General features: G+C 39.5%; 2 protein-coding genes across 3 annotated transcripts in view; one reads left to right on the top strand and one right to left on the bottom strand.

The window, feature by feature from the left end:
- The first annotated feature begins 17 nt into the window (after nucleotides 1–17).
- nkiras2 (NFKB inhibitor interacting Ras-like 2) lies at nucleotides 18–4,449 on the top strand. 2 transcript variants are annotated; one of them, XM_083932103.1, is made up of 4 exons: nucleotides 18–48; nucleotides 590–706; nucleotides 1,625–1,866; nucleotides 2,133–4,449. In XM_083932103.1, exons 2-4 carry the CDS (start codon nucleotides 613–615, stop codon nucleotides 2,373–2,375), a joined length of 579 nt encoding a protein of 192 aa, XP_083788229.1. In that variant the 5' UTR covers nucleotides 18–48; nucleotides 590–612; the 3' UTR covers nucleotides 2,376–4,449. The 2 variants fall into 2 exon arrangements, with proteins under 2 accessions (XP_083788229.1, XP_083788228.1); XM_083932102.1 differs by having other exon boundaries at nucleotides 31–72.
- Nucleotides 4,450–11,671: 7,222 nt separating this feature from the next.
- Nucleotides 11,672–18,070, bottom strand: part of znf385c (zinc finger protein 385C) — a 131,301-nt gene continuing 124,902 nt past the window's right edge. Inside the window, exons 6-10 of the mRNA XM_083931074.1 lie at nucleotides 17,252–17,617; nucleotides 16,953–17,140; nucleotides 15,067–15,165; nucleotides 14,410–14,508; nucleotides 11,672–12,593 (exon numbers count right to left, since the gene is read on the bottom strand). Of these exons, the coding sequence (XP_083787200.1) occupies nucleotides 12,363–12,593; nucleotides 14,410–14,508; nucleotides 15,067–15,165; nucleotides 16,953–17,140; nucleotides 17,252–17,617 (983 nt within the window). The 3' untranslated portion in view covers nucleotides 11,672–12,362. The remainder of the gene's footprint in view (nucleotides 12,594–14,409; nucleotides 14,509–15,066; nucleotides 15,166–16,952; nucleotides 17,141–17,251; nucleotides 17,618–18,070) is intronic.

Here is an 18,070-nt window from a genome sequence, read left to right as displayed (position 1 = left end):
ACATACTGCAGTCGTGACGTACACTGTAAACAGGAAGAAGTCCGTTGGGTAAGAAAAGCAGTTTGCTTGCAAGTAAGAATTATTATTTTTCTCAAATAAACAAACATATATTGCCAATATCATTGTATATTTTTGAAGACATGTTTTTAAAGACCCGTTTAAGTCGGGTTAGTCAGTTTCAGATAACATGGGCGACGTGGTGTGTGATGCCGTGGCTCTATATCTCTACGAAAGCCAATGCTAAGCTAATTCTTAATGTTATTGACTTTAGTGACTTTAGCAAATTCAGCTAGCTAACGTTATAATAGTAATATGTATTGGCTAACGCTCATATTTATATTTTTGCTATTCGCTTTAAGTTATTAATAGGTTATAACATAATTAAATATGAGCTATGTTGTTACCTATTGTTGGGTCTATGTAAATCACAAATAAGTCATAGAGTGTGGTCTTTACCTAGTTTGTAAAGTGTCCTGAGTTAACTTTTGTTATGATTCGGCACTATAAATAAAATTGAATTGAATTGAATTGAATTGAATTACCCAGAACGCATGCTATATTCCATCTGTGTATCTTCTCTGAAATGCAGATTTCCTGACCTGAGAGTGAGTCATGGGCAAAAGCTGTAAGGTGGTTGTCTGCGGCCAGGCTGCAGTTGGTAAAACAGCTGTATTGGAACAACTACTGTATGCCAATCATGTTGCAGGTATACTTTATGACCTAAAAAATACTATTTTCCATTCATTAGTTCAAGTAACACTACTTTGCACTATATATTAACCTACCTCATTGCCGTTTTGCACCTGTTTAACATCTACATATATGTTGTCTTTTTTATTATTATTATTCGGTTAGATTCACTTACTTATCTATTTATTCTTAGTAACGTTTTTCTTTCTTTCTTTTGTCGTGCAATGTCTGCTCTACGTGCCTTACCTTAATTACCTCTTGGGGATAAATAATGTTTTCTTGAATCTTGAATGGACCTTCCTTTGGTGCACTGTACATACTGTTGTTGCTTGTCAAGAGTGTGTTACAGTTGGGTTATTTTCTGTGTAATTAAAAAGTTTAGTTTGATAGAGATTCACTCTTCATAATAACATATGCATTAACATGCAGTAATGAATTGGGAATAGCAATTGAACAAGCAAAATATGTTATTTTTATTACAGTATAGGTCAATTGCAGTACACAGTCAAGTCGCTCACAAAGGTGAAAACCAGCTGGATATTTTTCAAGTTTCAGAAATTCAACACCAGCCCTAAAACTTAATTAAGTCCGTAAACAAATGAAAAAAGCCTGACCTTATTATTAACACCCTAGAAGAATAAAATACCACCACTGGGTCTTTTCAAATTTTGTGGATTAATATTCTACATTTACATTTACTCAGAAGTACATTTTAACTTACTCAACTATTAATGACATTATAGCTGTCAAATCAGATTTCTGTTTGTGAAACAATACTGTAGTTTGTAACCCCAGCCTTAGACTCTTGTGTAATGTTGCATATGTCATACAAAATGTATTGCTATCAAGTAAGGAAATGTAAAAGTGCTCAGTTACAGTATATTCATTAGAAACAATTGTCTATACGTGCCTGTTTTTGTTTGTCCACGGTTAGGTTCAGAGCCCATGGAGACCCTGGAGGATATCTACATCGGCTCCATAGAAACTGACCGTGGCACACGAGAGCAGGTGCGCTTCTATGACACCCGAGGACTCCGGGATGGGATGGAGTTTCCTCGACATTACTATACGTTTGCAGATGGCTTTGTACTTGTCTACAGCATTGACAGTAAAGAGTCCTTTAAGCGGATGGAGACCCTCAAGAAGGACATCGACCGTCACAGAGACAAGAAAGAGGTGAGCACTGAACCTATTTATATGTTTGGTAAGGTTAATTTGGCGCATAGACGTCAACTATTTAGATAACCCACAAGAGTCTTCTCCAATTACAATTATTAGAATGAGATCTATAAATAGTTAATGATTATATTAAAGTCCCAGCAGACAACCTGCCACAGTTGTTGCTATTGCTAATATTGTATCAAATTTAATCAAGCACATTGATGTGGACAGAGCTAGCGATTACACTGACGTTGGGCTAACCTGATGATCCTGATCCACAGGTGACCATTGTTGTACTGGGTAACAAGCTGGACAAGGAGGATGAGAGGAGAGTTGAATCCAACATGGCCCAGAACTGGGCGAAGAACGAGAAGGTGCGTCTGTGGGAGGTGTCAGTGGTGGACCGGCGTACACTGATCGAACCTTTCGTCTACCTGGCCAGCAAAATGACCCAGCCACAGAGCAAGTCCACTTTCCCTCTCAGTCGCAATAAGAATAAGGGCAGTGGTTCTACAGACAGCTGAAAGACCAGACACTGTTGTCATGTTGAACAGGGAGGAAAAAGGGAGAGAAGTGTGTTAAAGGGAACTTAGTTTTGCTAAAAACCTTTTTGATATTATGAAGGATTGAGGTAGTGAGAGTTGGTTTGGTGAATGTGGAGAGGCAGGATGATTGTATGGATATTTATATACAGTGAGTACTGTTGGTATTGGTATAGCATCCATGTTTGACGTTTCGGTGAAGTACTTTAATTATAAAGGAGTAAAGTGCTGATCTTTTATCAGAAATTGAAGAATGCAGAGTGTTTTTTGTTGTCATTCCCATGTTATTAGTTTGTTTATGGTCAAATTATACATCCTCATCCTTTGCAGTTACAGCTTGTCATCAGCAGTCATGTTTCAACCTACATAATGTTCTTCTTTTTAAACTACTGACAATCAACATTTTAAGCTCACTTTATACTTAAACAGTCCAGCGTTCCCAAATATCAGAGGCTCATGGTGCTCACTGTATAGATAAATTAAGATCTAGCACACATATACACTGGCTACTATTTTATTTACATGCACACTACATGTATGCATAGATTGAATCAGAAATGGCAGCGGTCACTCAATTATTGTTACTTAATTTTTGCCTCACACAAATGCTGAATTTCACATGTTGTTAAAGATTTGATAGGTGAAGGTATTTTATTGACACATTATTGATGGTGTACAGTAACTGTGCTGTTTGATGATCTGGAGATTTGTTACACTATATTTGTTCTTGGCTGAGATCACTGGTGGATGTCACACAGTGAATGGTTGACATTCCTTATCACACATTGCCTTCTGTACAGGCTTTAGAAATGGAAAAATGAGATAAAATATGTTCAGATGAAAGGCGGTTTCTGCAGGCTCAGGTGCTACTTTTTTTCTGGTTGTGTCACATGAAAGTCATAAAGCACAAATAGTAAAATGTCATAGCATAAACATGACTCATATAATCACGTTGAAGCTGGTTTATTTTTTACTGAGCTATAAAATAACCCTCCAGGTATTCATTAGCCGACCATTGAACTCTTCAGGGTGCAACATGAGTCAAAATATTAGTAGTTTTTAATGTTTGTTTATTGAAAGGGGGAAATTTGTTGGTTATTCATGTGTTTGTGCCTCAGGCCCCCATGTATCATACATGCAACATGTTTTGTGAACATCAAGCTTTTCTGTATTAATATCCATAAAATGTGTTCACCTGATGTTTGTGTGCATGTTTTGTAAACAAATTAAATCTTTTCTTTCTGTGCCTAACCAGAACTTGTGGTGGTACTAAAATTAATCAGGTAATTATCATAATCATGGGAATTGAAATAAGAGTTGTGACCTGACGAGGAGGGATTTTGGTGAATTGTCTCTGTGACTTCTAACCTTCTCAAATGTGAAAGGCAAGAATCGGTTGGAGTTTAATGACAGAAAAACTGGCTACACACGGACATTTAAATGAGAGCCCTTAACAGAACAGAATTTTTTAATTGTTATGATACAAGTACAAGAAGGCCAAGACCGCAACTTCCATTTCGATGCCCTAAAATCAATAAATAGGGTAAAAATAAGACAAAAGTACATTTAAGTAAAGTAAAAGTATAAAGTAAAGTTATAACAAACAGTAAACCCTATCTGCCAGTATTCTGTTAAAAAAAAGCAAATAACGGTGGTAAAGTGGCAGTAGTTAACATTGTAAACAGTGTCCACATGAGGCTATTCTAATAAAATTGTGCAAATAATTAAATGTGCATAATAAATACATTAAAGGTTTTTTTTAATCAACTGTCCAAATGTACAAAATGTGTACTGTAAATAAATGATTAGTAATTATATTTATTTATCTATGATATTTACTTTTAAAGTGAACAGTTCCTTTCTAATGCAATTATTACACAAACTGATGTCCAATAATCACTCTTATAATGAGCTAAAAATACTCTTATTGATGGCTTTTTATTGTTATTTGCACTGTCATACATGATGAAGCTTAAGTTTCTTGAGAATCAAAAGTGTTTACTGCCCTCCAGTGGTCACAGGGAGTAACTGCAACACTACGTACCATAAAGGTGGACGAAATGTTCACAAAGGTAGTATTCATCAAATATCTGTGTATTGTAATGCATTACATGATGCATGAGTATCTGACAATAAAGTTCTTATTAATATAGATTGTGCTGATATGTATATTATGCAGACTATAATTTGTGATACCTCTGAAGAATAATACTCTTTAAAAATCTCTGCTGCAGAGTTTTTTTTGGTTATTTTGAGCAGTATTAATGGTTAAAAAAGACATCTTAGGGCCTTTACTGTACTGCCCCGAGCTAATCAGTGTTAGCCACGTCTGGCTGTCACAGGGAGTAACTGCAACAATACGTACCATAAAGGTGGACGAAATGTTCACAAAGGTAGTATTCATCAAATATCTGTGTATTGTAATGCATTACATGATGCATGAGTATCTGATAATAAAGTTCTTATTAATATAGATTGTGCTGCAGTTAACGGTATAATGGGGGTTATCACATGGTGTGATAATAATCTTTTAAAATCTCTTTAATATGGCCACTGTGATAACCCCCATTATAGCGTCAACTGAAAAAATCTTTTGTATGTGTAGTGTAGCCTGCACTGCAACACTGAACACATCTGGTACTTGTTCCTTTGGTGGTTGAATGCACTTGTCAATGATTTTGGACAAAAGCCCATTAGTGAAATATTACAAGTCATTTCTTCATTTAGTTCCTCTGAGTAACAGTTTTGCAGTATTGACAGTTACAAAAGTGACTGTTTTGATCGTAAAACACTGATTAATTAATGACAATTACTATTTTATACGAGATTGAAACAGGAGCAGGCAAAATTGTCAGCTCTCACGCAAACAGTGTTTTCGTTGTACCTGATGACTGAAACACATACAAAAGTGAAATATTCATGACAAACATATTCAGTAGAATTGACTGATTATTGCAAATGCTGTTGGGTAATTCTGCTGACGAATACCATTCCCACAGTTAATAGATTTGACTTTTATTCATGGTTATAGAATGGCAAACTAATTAATGTTCCAGAAACTGTAATTTTCAACCACTTTTCTTGAGATTGTCATTGCAATCGTGTTTATAGGACTGCGTTGATGGTTTTGCCGTCACTGTAGAAAATAAAAACAATCAGAGACAACGATGGAGGTCAGACAAGGTCGGAGATTTAGTTTAGGTTTAGGCAGAGGAAATTATCTGCTAGTTCCACAAGAGCATGTTGACTGGAGAGGTTAATGCAAGATAATGAGAAAACCTCAAGTGGAACCTTTATGAAATGATATTACACTTACCTTAGTTTCCCCGGAGGGTGCTATCATGCACTATCTCATCTCAATCATGTTCTTTTTAATGACTAGAAAAGAGCCAGTGTGCTGATGTTACTTTCCTCAAAAATGGCTCAGTTGGACTTTATTATTTGTCCCAAATAAAAAAAAAACACAAAATGTGAAATACACACTGTTAGCGTGCCAGAGCGAGGGATCGATTTGTCACTTGCCTGCATGATTCATGAACCTTCTTCTTCCTTCAGACTACGCTGACCACAAAAGAGAAATTCACACTTGCTTGTCACAGTCGCCGGGCAACAAGGCGGTGCCCTCGTGTTGCTACTAGTAATACCCTTTTATTGTTGCATGACGGCGTGTCTCATGACTGCAGCTGAGCATCCAGCTCTCCCAGGGGATGAAATAGATAACATTTGTATCCCCCTTTAGTCTTTTTTTTGTAAAGAGAAAATAAGACTTCATCTTCCTGGAAGCTGCATGCATTGAACCTCGTTTCACAGTCCCCCTTAATGAGGCGTCAGATTAACAAAACAATTCCACACAGAAGTGAACACATGCAGTGTTAATGGCAGTCAGCCCCCCCCCCCCCCCTGTGAGCTGGAAATGCCGGCTGCCCTTAAGCCAGTCAATCAGATATGTCAAATCTGAGTTGTCATGCTGGTTGCCCACCAGCCTCTGAGACAGATCACTCGTACTGAAAGCACAGATAAATCGAGCTTAAGGCTTCTTGAACCGTGCAAATATGTGATCTTAGTTATTGTTTCAGAGAGAAAGTGTTTGACACCTTTGAAATTATCCAGGGGGACATGATGACACCTTCCCAGCCAACAGTCAATAGAAAGACAATTTAGACTTAATGAAGGACTAAATAACCTGAAATACAAATGGATTTATTCTAACCATCCGTCTCCCATCTTTCTTTGCCCCCCCCCCCCCCTTTTACCCCATAGTGCAAATTTGCAGCATCAGTGCAAAAATATTGATGGCTCTGTATTTACATCGCAGTGTTCCCTGGTGTTTTCTATGTAATCAGTACTGTGTAATTGTACATATCTTTGCAAAAAGATTTTCTTGACAATCCTGCAGTTACTGTGTTTTATAAAAAGGGTAATTATTAAATACTATAAGAATACTAAAATCTATACACTGAGTATTAAATAACCCCAAAGAGAAATTGACCTGTTATGACTATTATGGAATAATGTAACAGATCTGACCCTATTTAAAGCACTAGCACTAATTAAAACCACTTAAACAATTAAAACCATTTATCCCATATTTAAAACTGAATAAGCAGCAGAAAACAGCAAAACTATAACTGAATACTATAAAGTCCTTAATTTGTTCAATCTCTCTGACTTTCAATATGTGTATTAATATGAATGTTTTGAAATATATACAATGACCTCATCTACTGTGTAATTCCTTTACCTATAAGTAGATATAAAACAGTAATTAATACTTACTGTACATAGTCCTTTGATACATTGTAAATATTTTTGTACCAACAAATACTAAATACATATTATTAAAGTTTGGACATAAGTTCATGATATTATAACTTACTATTACTTTGTTTCTGCCAATTACTACAAATACAATGACAATTATCAACTATATATAATGTTACGTTATTTCAATTAAACTGACACACACACACACACACACACACACACACACACACACACACACACACACACACACACACACACACACACACACACACACGCACACACAGAAGCAAGATGGGTGACTCTTGAGTTGAAGAGCGGTAGTTGACCACCACAGCATGAGATAAGGATGTCACTCCCCCCATGCAGAGGAGTCAGATAAGATAATGGATCGATAAAGCAGATACACACCAGTGTCACAGTGAAGCAAGGTCATCGTGTCCTTGTGTCATATCACAGGCTTTAGTGAGTGCTGGGGATCCAATGGCTTCACTTTGATTGGCACCACAGGAGGTGCCGTACCCGGGTGTTGTGCTTATCTACCATTTCCACAAATGGACGGGCTGGTGTGATGGCCTGAGGCGTAGAGGACAACACCAGTATGTAATCCAAGGGCTCTCTTTCAAACAAAAAGGAAAAAGTGGGAAATGAATACAGAGCTACCTGAGCTAAAATAGCCTTGTAACACCCGCATTTTGTTCAAGACATCTAGAACGCAATATGTAATGCATTTCTTTGCATTTTGTGTTTTTTGTGTTATTACATATTGCAATGGTTATTAGAAAGTGCAGGAGTTTAATTTTATGTAATAACCAACCATGTATTTACACGTTTAGCTATATTTTAAAACAATCAAGTTAAATTAAATTTCTCTTTCTTTGGCAGTAAGATGTAATGACAGGTGCGCCTCTGGGACTTCATCTCCCAGAGTTTCTTTCGAAAACAAATCCAAATAAAGGAATATAATGGAGGATTATTATATCTTGTGTTCAACGCCCACATTTTGTAATAACCACTGCAATATGTAACAACCTAATACAAAATGCAGGAAAATTCAGTACATATTTGTCTGTTTATTACAAAACATGGATGTTATTACATAATGCAGTGCAAATTATTTACATTTTGTCTATTTTTTTTACATAATGCGGTGTTACGAGCCTACGTGATTGTCTGTTGAGATGGATAAAAGTCAGCGTTTATCACATATGAAGAGGCTCCCCTTCTCAGTTTCACTGTGTTGAAGTTGTCTTCAGGGATGAGCAGAGACGGGCAATACTGTATCATGTTGCCAAACACACAGCTGCTGTTCAACCGTCCAAAGGATTCCTTGTTTAGTACCAAATCTTTCTGCAGTCGCTAGAGTACAATGTACTCTGTAATGGCCATCTGGGGAGAATCATCCGTAGATAAAGGAGATTAGTCTGTCTTGAAAACCACATCAGCACTCAGGTATATTATTCTATCACTTCTCTGTGTGCCACAGATGCAACAGAGCTCAGACACTTGTTCCCATTTGCTTTCACCGTCGTGTCTTGGCTAAACACCAGCCCTGCTGTCACAAGTTGTTTCCTGAAATGACTGGAAAATGAGTAGCCGTGGGTTGCCTCACGAACAGATGCTGTGAGGGTGTTTTCACTTTCTGCATCTGTAAACTCAGATCACATAAAAAATAAAAAATAAACCTTTTTATCTGTGCTGTGCTCAGTCTTGACTAACTGATTTCATTACTGGCGTTTTGAAACAGTGATGTTTTTTATGATTCAACTGTAACAAACATAATTCAATCAAAAAAGTGCAATTCTGAGCATGTTCGCATATCTGAGCATTCATGTTGTCACTGTTTGTTCATTAGCAATTATCTGTCTGTGATTTCTCTCGTTTTTCCTCTTCACACACCCACACATATTGTAGTATCAACCTGCGTCAAAATACTGCCTTCTGGGACGTTTTTATCCGTGATGCACGCATGCACGCATGCACGCATGCATGCACGCACGCACGCACACGCACGCATACACGCACGCACACACACAATCATTAAGACCATTTTTTTTTACAAGTTCTAAAAGCTTTATTTTCCAAAATCCATCCCTTGTCCTCTCTATGGTACAGCACTGTAAGTTTGTTTGTTTTGTCAATCCATCCATGCGTACAGTGTTTCCTGCTCGCTAGAGCTAAGGAGGGATACCCTGAATGGATGGACATGTTAGCATTTACTCAACCTGTCACCCCTGAGAAGGCCTGGCTAATGTGACTTTAGGATATTGTCTTAAAAAAGGCCTTGAATCACATCATTTAATTCAGTCACCGTCAACAAGGAGAAGAAAAAAACTCACTCAAAAAAAAGAAGTTTTAAATATTTTCTCTTGTACTTTTAAAAAAACATGTAAATAAACAAAGAAGAAAAGAAAGCAAAGCGTTGATCCTTTCCCTGTATGCCGTACAGAGCCTACAATAACATAATCTACTCTCTTCCATGATAGCAGTTCATTATGATACAGATAACAACTCTGATACAATCTCTATAGTTATTCTATGATTTCTACATATAATTTGCCTTCTCTAGATTCTTTATTTTAAGAAAGTTTCAGTTCTTTAGGTCACAGTTTCCCACTGAGCGATAAGAAACAAACAAACAGTGAAGATTAAAGGCTGGCTGGTTCACTGAGTAGTGCGACTGGGGAGAATCACATCAGTATGGCCTCGCTTACCCAGAAAGACTTGGGGGGGGGGGGGGGGGTGGGGGGTCAAATGTTTTGTAGAAGCACTAGTACTGGATGGCAATTACGGGGTTTTTACGACAGATGGCACTGCTGCATCACAAACGACTATACATATTGCACAATGAGAAATGCATAGGATTTGCTCTATTACTGTAATTTAAGGGTACATGATTTGGTATGTGTGTTGAAGGAAGGATGATGTGTGCACGCTCCCCAATCCTTAAGAGACCTTGCCAACAGTCCGTGTTTTTGGCAGAGGGGTCGTTGAGTGCCACTCGATATCCCGGGTTGTGAGGGGGAGCACAGCACATGAGCATGAATATGACAGTTGATGTTGCACTTGTGACACTTAGCCCAAACACTTTGTGTCTCTGACGTAACATTGTTCTGCTCAGTGGAAGTCATAGAAAAGTTCTCCCCGCTCCGCTAAAAAGTGAAACAGCAATGTCATATGGCGCTGAAGCACCCTCTCCGCGGCGCAAGAGCAGCTATAAATGGAACGGCTCATCCCAGAGTCACACCATGTGGAGATGGACCGTGAGCATCGAGCATCAAGGGCAGCACCGACAAGACAACCCCTCATTTCAAATGACTCTCCACTGACGATTGGCCCTTGGCTGTGTTGGAGTCCATAATACATTGTTACAGGTGTGTACAGTATAGAATAGATAAAGCCATAGACACACTGAAAACACATCATAAACATAAACATATTGAATGTATTGCTTTAAATGTGAGACTTGTCGTGGTTTGGGATAAACCATAAGGTTATCATTCTCACCTGATAGTTTTTTTTTTCTCTCAACGGAAAGTGAGATGGGATTGTAAAAACATACACCTAGGGCAAAACAAAGGTTAACATCATCACAATTTTCATTGCTTTTGTAGGTAAATCAGTTTTAAGGTGCTTTTAATGTGGTTGCCATGGCACTGTGCTTTGTTCCCTCCCACACTGTGTGCAGACATTGCAACAGGATGTCAATCAAGAAGTCTTCACTCAGCTCTGAAATCCCAACAAGTCTTCAAGTTATCCATTGTGTTTTCATTATGTGTGCGTGTGTAGTTGGGGCGGGAGGCTTTCCCTGCTCCTCATCATCTCATGCTGAGATCATGCCACAGAAAATCAAGGGCAACGGCGAGGTGACAGCGGGGTGAAGGAGGAAGGAGAAAGAAAAGATCAGCCGTGAGGGGAAAGAAATGATGGCATTTTCCAACGTAAGACATCCGTATCTGCAAAAATGTTATTGTGCTGCTAGCTCTGAGAGGACATAATGTTCACGCTGCATTACATGAGTGATGCACTGAGAAAAATCATTCTGAAGACAGATTTGCAAATTGAAACATAGTCAAGTTGACAAGCTGACCTTTTCTGGACTTTAATGAGTGCTTAATCCAGGAAAGGAAATACATCTGCAGGGCTATGACTGCGGCTGTGACTCAGACAGAAGTTTTCATTTGTAGCTTGGAGTTAAGGGGTCGGGAAAAGAGCTGGCGGTGTAAAAATAGTGCTAAGAGTGTTTTAATATATGGACATACCACCTGCAGGACTGTTTGATAATTGTGGTAGTCATGATAAAATGTGACCGAATTGCAGCCCTTTCTCATCCCCAGCGTGTTAAATACCGCTGTTTTGTTACAGCCCTCTGAGTTATATACTGATACACAAGGCGCCTGACCCTCTGTATGAAACAAACCAGGCTTTATGCCGTAAACCCATTCACAGCAGTACACACAAAGTACACAAAGGACTTTAACCCAGAAGACTACGGTTCGTATCCCATGTGTCACTCTAGTCATGTTACAAACATACTTAATTTAACCTCACACACTATGCATTCAGAAGTGAGGCTACGGGGGTCCTGACAAAGCGGCTATGTGATGAGTTGGGGTGAGAATGGGTTGTCAATTGACCTCCGATGGTCCTTTAAGCTTTTTGGTTGAAAACACTGATCAATAAGTTCAGTTTATCCAGCCGTAGAGGAGGATGCGTCGGGTTCAGATGCTTTAATGACCTAGCCTCCCACCTTTCATGAAAACCCCAAACCAATAAGTTAAAAATGTTTTAAAAGAGCATCAAGTAAAGGGACCTTATATTGTGGCAACCACACTAAACATACATCTAGACTTCTATATTTGTTCTCTAATAAATTACACAATAATATCCATAATCCAAACCATGTTGACCCATGAAATGGCTATAAAAGCGGCCTCTGTGCACCAGTCACTGTCTGGAGGCCTGTCCTGCTCCTGAGGTCATGATAAGAGGAGCAGAAAGAAGGCATGATGGGGGATCTTGGCCTTTATGATAGGAACAGCTCTCAGGCCTAGTGGCCTCCTGAGCATCAGGACTTGTGCACTCTTTCCAAGTCAGGTGGGCTGCATAGTTTGCGTGTGGCCTTTGTCATGTTTGCCACACTAAAGGAGGGCCTGGGGTTTGGTAAAGGGGAAAGGGTGGAGCTCAAATGGGATGTGGGTCAAGTCTTTAGTAGGGGGAAAAGATGATGGGTGTGTGTGTGGCCCGCAGCGGCCCCGGAGCAGGCCGAAACAGTGCAGGCCCCAGGAAGGGGGTCTGGAAGAAGGTGGTGGTGCCCACTGGGTGGCGCATAGCCAGTGGGTTAGTTGCCATTGTGCACAGCGTTGGCTGGGTGAGGGGGCTGGGCAAGAAGCCAGTTGTCAAGCTCTTGGCCAGCTGCTTCTGCAAGGCCAGTTTGGTCTGGAGAGGACAGGAGGGGGAATGGTGAGAAGAGTGAGAAGAACACAGTGAGGATAAACATGTTTCCCAAACTGGCCTGTTTGCACACAGAGGAATGCATTTTATACTCCGTGTTTAATACCACACACAACTGGAATCCTGAATAACAGATATATCAGGTAAATACTCAGACTACAGTATGGACACACATTAGCATATTTCAATCCACCATATATTTAGCTCATTATGGCCATATGATGTTAAAAGGATACAGCTTTTTTAATGTAAGGTTAAATGCTTAAATCACTGACCAGGACATTGATGCATGAATATTAGCTTAGATGAGATTTGCTAAGATTCTGTATATGGATGTATCAAATACGCACGCCGTAGGTTTGGAAACGGTCTTAAAACATTTTTTTTTAATATGAGTATTGCTTCCTTCAAGCATATTAAGCAATGTATTGGCAAAGCAATACTTTTTACAGTACAGTCTGGAACATCCAGATAAAAGGAGACTTTTTTTAAGGCAACCTTTTTATAAATGTTTTAGTCTTATAGTGTCTCAGGACTGCTATTTGAATGTAACTGCGGTGAATCCAAACTGACAGCTGCTGAATGAACAAACTATAAACTTTCACATAATGGGGAACGGTCTGTGAGATCCATGTGGAGGCAATGTCAACCCACTTTGTTTTTTTTCTTGTTTTTTTTTTTACAGTATTTCGAGTACAATTACTTTAATGGGATCAACGCTAATGTCCATCCATAGAGTTGAGGAGTGGGACGGAAGTGTTTTTTCCCCCATTCTGTAATTCAATCTTTCACCGAACGCTACCGTTAATATTACTTAACAAAGAAACATTAGATTATCCAGAAGAATCATTTGAGACATGTCATGGCTGCCGGTTTTAATCATTTTTTTCTGAGAAATCATGTTTTTTTTCTGTCAGTTTGACAGTTTGACCAATGAGCAGCTAATTGAAAAATGCTTCGTCCTTGAAAAACCAAAAACAAATGTCATAGTTACTGAACTGCTAAAAAAATTAAATAAAAAAGGAGTGTAAATCCAATAGTGAATTGATTTAAGCTGCAGATTGTATATCAGTTTTCTCAATAGTGTAACAATTATCTTCCTCGTCTCGTTATCTTCACATGAAAAAGAATTTTAAGCTCTGTGATTGGATGTTTCCTGCCTTGTTGTTACCCTCTCCCATGATTCTTTTTTAATGTCCACAGCCTTGTACCTTTGACTTTTTATTGAAGGGGAGGCTCTACTATTAGATGAAAAGGGAAAAAACATTTTTACAGATATCACCATGAAAAGTTCCCATTTTATTACTTACATGAGGCAATTCTTTTTTAGTTTTGAAGTTTTCTGAAATGTTATGTTTAAATATGCAAATGGTGTGAATCTAGGAGAAATCTACAGATTCAAATGGACAAAGTAAACACTTAAATGTGTATTTCAGCTATTTTCGCTTCACTATCGTCACTGTAACATTGTAGTACATGAAAAAAAACAAAGACAATGTTTCTGCCTGTAGTGTCTCCCCATAAAAAACAGACATTGCGTTCCATCAAAACCATAGAAGTGCTCAAATTGTGAGTCACGTTTTGTCTATAGGAAAAATAATAATACTCTTTCTTCCAGAATTTAACTGAAAAAAAAATAGCTCCTCCTTTTTGATATTCTTCATCTATCCCTTTAATTAACACATAATTTCTTCATGATCTCTGCCTAGTTCCCTGCCCCGTGGCCAGGCCTAAAGTTCAACCATCTAAACCTCTCGCCCTTTCAATCCAACCCGTCCCTAGGGACTCTCCAGACACTGACCTGCGAGGAGAGCGAGGAGAGCGAGGTGAGATTGTACTGGCTGAACGCTTTCTTCATGGCAGACACAGCCACGCCTGCATAGCCACTCCATCTCACGTTCTGTAGATTGAAGGAGGAGGAGGAAGAAGAGAAGGAAGAGTATGGGAAGAAGGAGAGATGGGGAGGTGTGTATATGACAGGAGCAGAGAAGTAATTGTGAGTGAGTGCTGATTCAGGCTGCGGTTGTCAGAGCTGGTCAGTTGGGGAGAGCAGTACTATTTTAGATCTGTCTCAGGGGTAGGGGACTAACTGAGAACTACAACAGTGTGCTTAACCTCTATGACAGTGCAGGTATACAAGCATGCTGCCTCAACAGAAGCCCCTGAGCTCAGTGTAATGAGAGCTGTGTGTGCTTCTTAACTGCATATGTGTTGGGGGGCCGGGGTCAAATCAGTTAACTGTAACTGGAGATACATTAAAACTGGTGCTTAAAAAGGCATTAGGGGACAAGCTGGATGGAATTTATTCTAATTTTGGCGCGCGTTTACATGTTTTAGCATGTCTTCTGTAAAAGAAAGGCAATTGTGTTCTGTTTGTCTTGCTCGAGTGTGTGTGTGTAAGCGTGCATATTTGCGTGACAGTGTTTTTGTTTGTCTGTGTCTTTGTGCTGAGACTTACCGCTAAGCTGGTGCTTGGCTGGCTCTTGCTGTGGGGGGTAAATTTGGGTTTGGGTGGTTTTCCGGCCAGCCTATCCTTGTGCCTTCTGCTGTTCATGTGCTGTAGACACCGGCAGAAATACAGTCAGTGAGCTAACAAGCATCTGTTGTACCACAGCGGAAAACCTTCAAATGCTATCTGCTGATTAATAATAGATACACACTGAATGAATAGATATACAATGACTGAAGTGCACAGAATTACACCACATTACTTTCTAAGGCTGCCACACTATCTCCTTCTCCGGCGACAGAACTAATAGGCTTATATCCCCCTGGGATATAAGTTGTTTATATAAGACGAGTGGAATGCATTTAAGGCTAAAGCAGCCTGGGTGCTCACACTTGCCAGCCATATCCTGTATCTTTGCCACAGTCCGCTCTAGCCATAGGCAAAGCTGCCAAGACAGTCACTTGGATAAAAGGGCAGAAATTACCTTCCCAACGCAGTTTGATGCCAACATAACCAGAAAATGAAATATAGGAGGCATTAGTAGCTTGCATTAATGGGTGGTAAAAAAATGCCTGCTCACAGTACTGCAGTCTAGGTATAGCATCTGATGTTATCTTTCTAATGTGGAAAAACAGCTGCTGCTTGAATGTACTTGGCACTCGTAAATCGGCTTTCAATAGCTTCATTCATGTGGCTGTAAATTAAAGTGCTGCTTTGATTTAAGCCATCCCCCATCAATGTGGTGTTAAAATGTTCTTTTGAAATAAATATAAAGTCTATTATATGCCATCATACATATTTATCATTTTAATACACCGGCATTTGTGATAGCTTTTATAATTATAACATAAGAGGCCAGTCTGGTCTAAGTTCAATGTGTAATATATCTTCATGTGTGAGGTAACTATGTGCATTAATTCTGTGGCCACATCGCTGGTCTGTGGAGGTGAGGTAATTATATGCAACATTTTCTCCACCGCATGATGTGACTGGGTTAAAGTGCTTTTCCCTTGAGTCAACAGTCCTTCAACGCACTTTTGAACAAAATCAGGTTAGCAAAACTCTCAGTATGCCTTGACAAATCCGCACGACTTCACCAAGCCCCCGCTTCCTTCCTCATCATTAAATTTATACAGCACAGAAAAGTCCCAGAGGGATGTTGTATGTTGACTGTTGCATCCTCATACTTGGGTACTTTACAGCCAAAAAGTTCTGATGTCTTTTGTGGTGCTCAAAGTTTAAAAAGGTTACAAGTTCGGTGTGTTGCCCCTACTTGACAAACACATTTCTTTATCAGATTATATCATGTGAAGAATTACTCCACATCCATTAAAGGTCCCATATCATGCTAGTTTTCCATCCCATACTTATAATTTGGGTTCCTACTAGAACATGTTTACATGATTTAATGTTCAAAAAACACATTATTTTTCTCATGTTGTCTGTCTGAATATTCCTGTATTCACCCTCTGAAACGCTCCGTTTGTCACCTGTCTCTTTAAGACCCTGTCCTGAAAAAGCCCAGTCTGCTCTGATTGGTCAGCATCTCTGCACCAGTCATTGCAGCTGTGGAATTAATGCAATGTCACTGTAGCAGCACTTCCTACCTAGTTGTGATATCACGGCTTGCTTAAAGGCACAGTTTCTAAATACGGGCTGTGTGCATTTTTCTGTGGATTGAGTGTTTCGATAATTTTACAATATTTATATAGCAGCTCAACCTGTTTTATAATCAAAAGAGACATGGAAATCTCGCTTTTTTTTTGACTCAAATTTGACAATTTTCTTTCACGATTGCCTCTGACAAAATCCACAATTTAGGTAGTAAATTCAACCATCAACCAAACATAAATATGCAATATAAGCTAAATATTTATGTTTCTATTGACACTTACCTGGCTGAGCTGGGTCTCAGAGTTCACAAAGATCTCGCACACTTCACACTGAAAATTCTTGCTGGGCACCCCAACACTGCCTTTGCTAGCCAGCCTCTTGCTTTTGCAGCCCGCACGAGCCGCCACCACCTTCCCCCTGCGTCGAGGCAGAACACTGTGACCTTCCAGCATCAGTTTGTGCTTTGTACCTGGTGGAAAGAGAAGAGAGCTGGTTGTGGTTCATTCAGTAATATTACAGCAGGCATTTACGTATATGATGTATAGATGTTCAAAGAACCAAAAGTCAGCAACAAATGTACCGCTGTTATGTGCGTCCAGTTGGGAGACGGAGTTGACTGTGACTTTACAGACAGGACAATGGAGGTGTGCCTTGATCTTCTTGGGGTCCTTGTCCTCATCTGTACGTGGCTCCTCAATGCTGGATGTGTCTGCATTGCTGCTTGACTCAGCGATTGGGCCAGCAGGCTCGATAGCCTCTGGGACTTCAGGGGCACTGGTGTCTGAGGCAGTCTCTGAGAGGTTTGAGGAGGGCGAAATCTGAGGAGGGGAATGGGTGACCAACTCCATGGAGGAAACCTCGGATACTGGCGTCAACATGACTGAGCTTCTGGGACTCTCCTCAAGCTTTGCCTCCTGGATGGCTGGTTCTTGGTCAGACTGAAGACCTGCATTAAAAAAATAAATAAAAAGGTTGAAATAAAAGATTAACATCAGCAAACTGTGGTTAATTTAAACCTACAAAAATCGATTTGTTTGGCCACTTGTGTGCAGCGGAATCAAGCGGTGATCGCAACTTTGACATAATATCACCTTTGAAATTGATTGGGGGGAACTTGTTAGCATGTGCTTATTTACACATCCAGAAGTCACAGAGCAACATTAACATTCATTTGGAGAAGGAATTGCTCAAAATGTCCCATTAGTCCGACAGTCGTCGGCCCAAAACGAAAAAGCCCGATGCCCCAAATTAAAATACACACTATGGTTGTTGGAGTCCAGTGACTAGCTTTCAGACTACTTTAACGTATTGCTCAATTTAATACATCTGGGTTCCCTGTTATGCCAAAAAATACTTTCTGCGTGTGCAAGGGTCCACTAGGGTCGGCAGTGTATGTCGT

The sequence above is a fragment of the Echiichthys vipera genome (assembly GCF_963691815.1).
Source record: "Echiichthys vipera genome assembly, chromosome: 17".
Classification (NCBI taxonomy): Eukaryota; Metazoa; Chordata; class Actinopteri; order Perciformes; family Trachinidae; genus Echiichthys; species Echiichthys vipera.
Note: the sequence above shows the minus strand (reverse complement) of the source record. Positions and strands in the feature narration are given on the sequence as shown.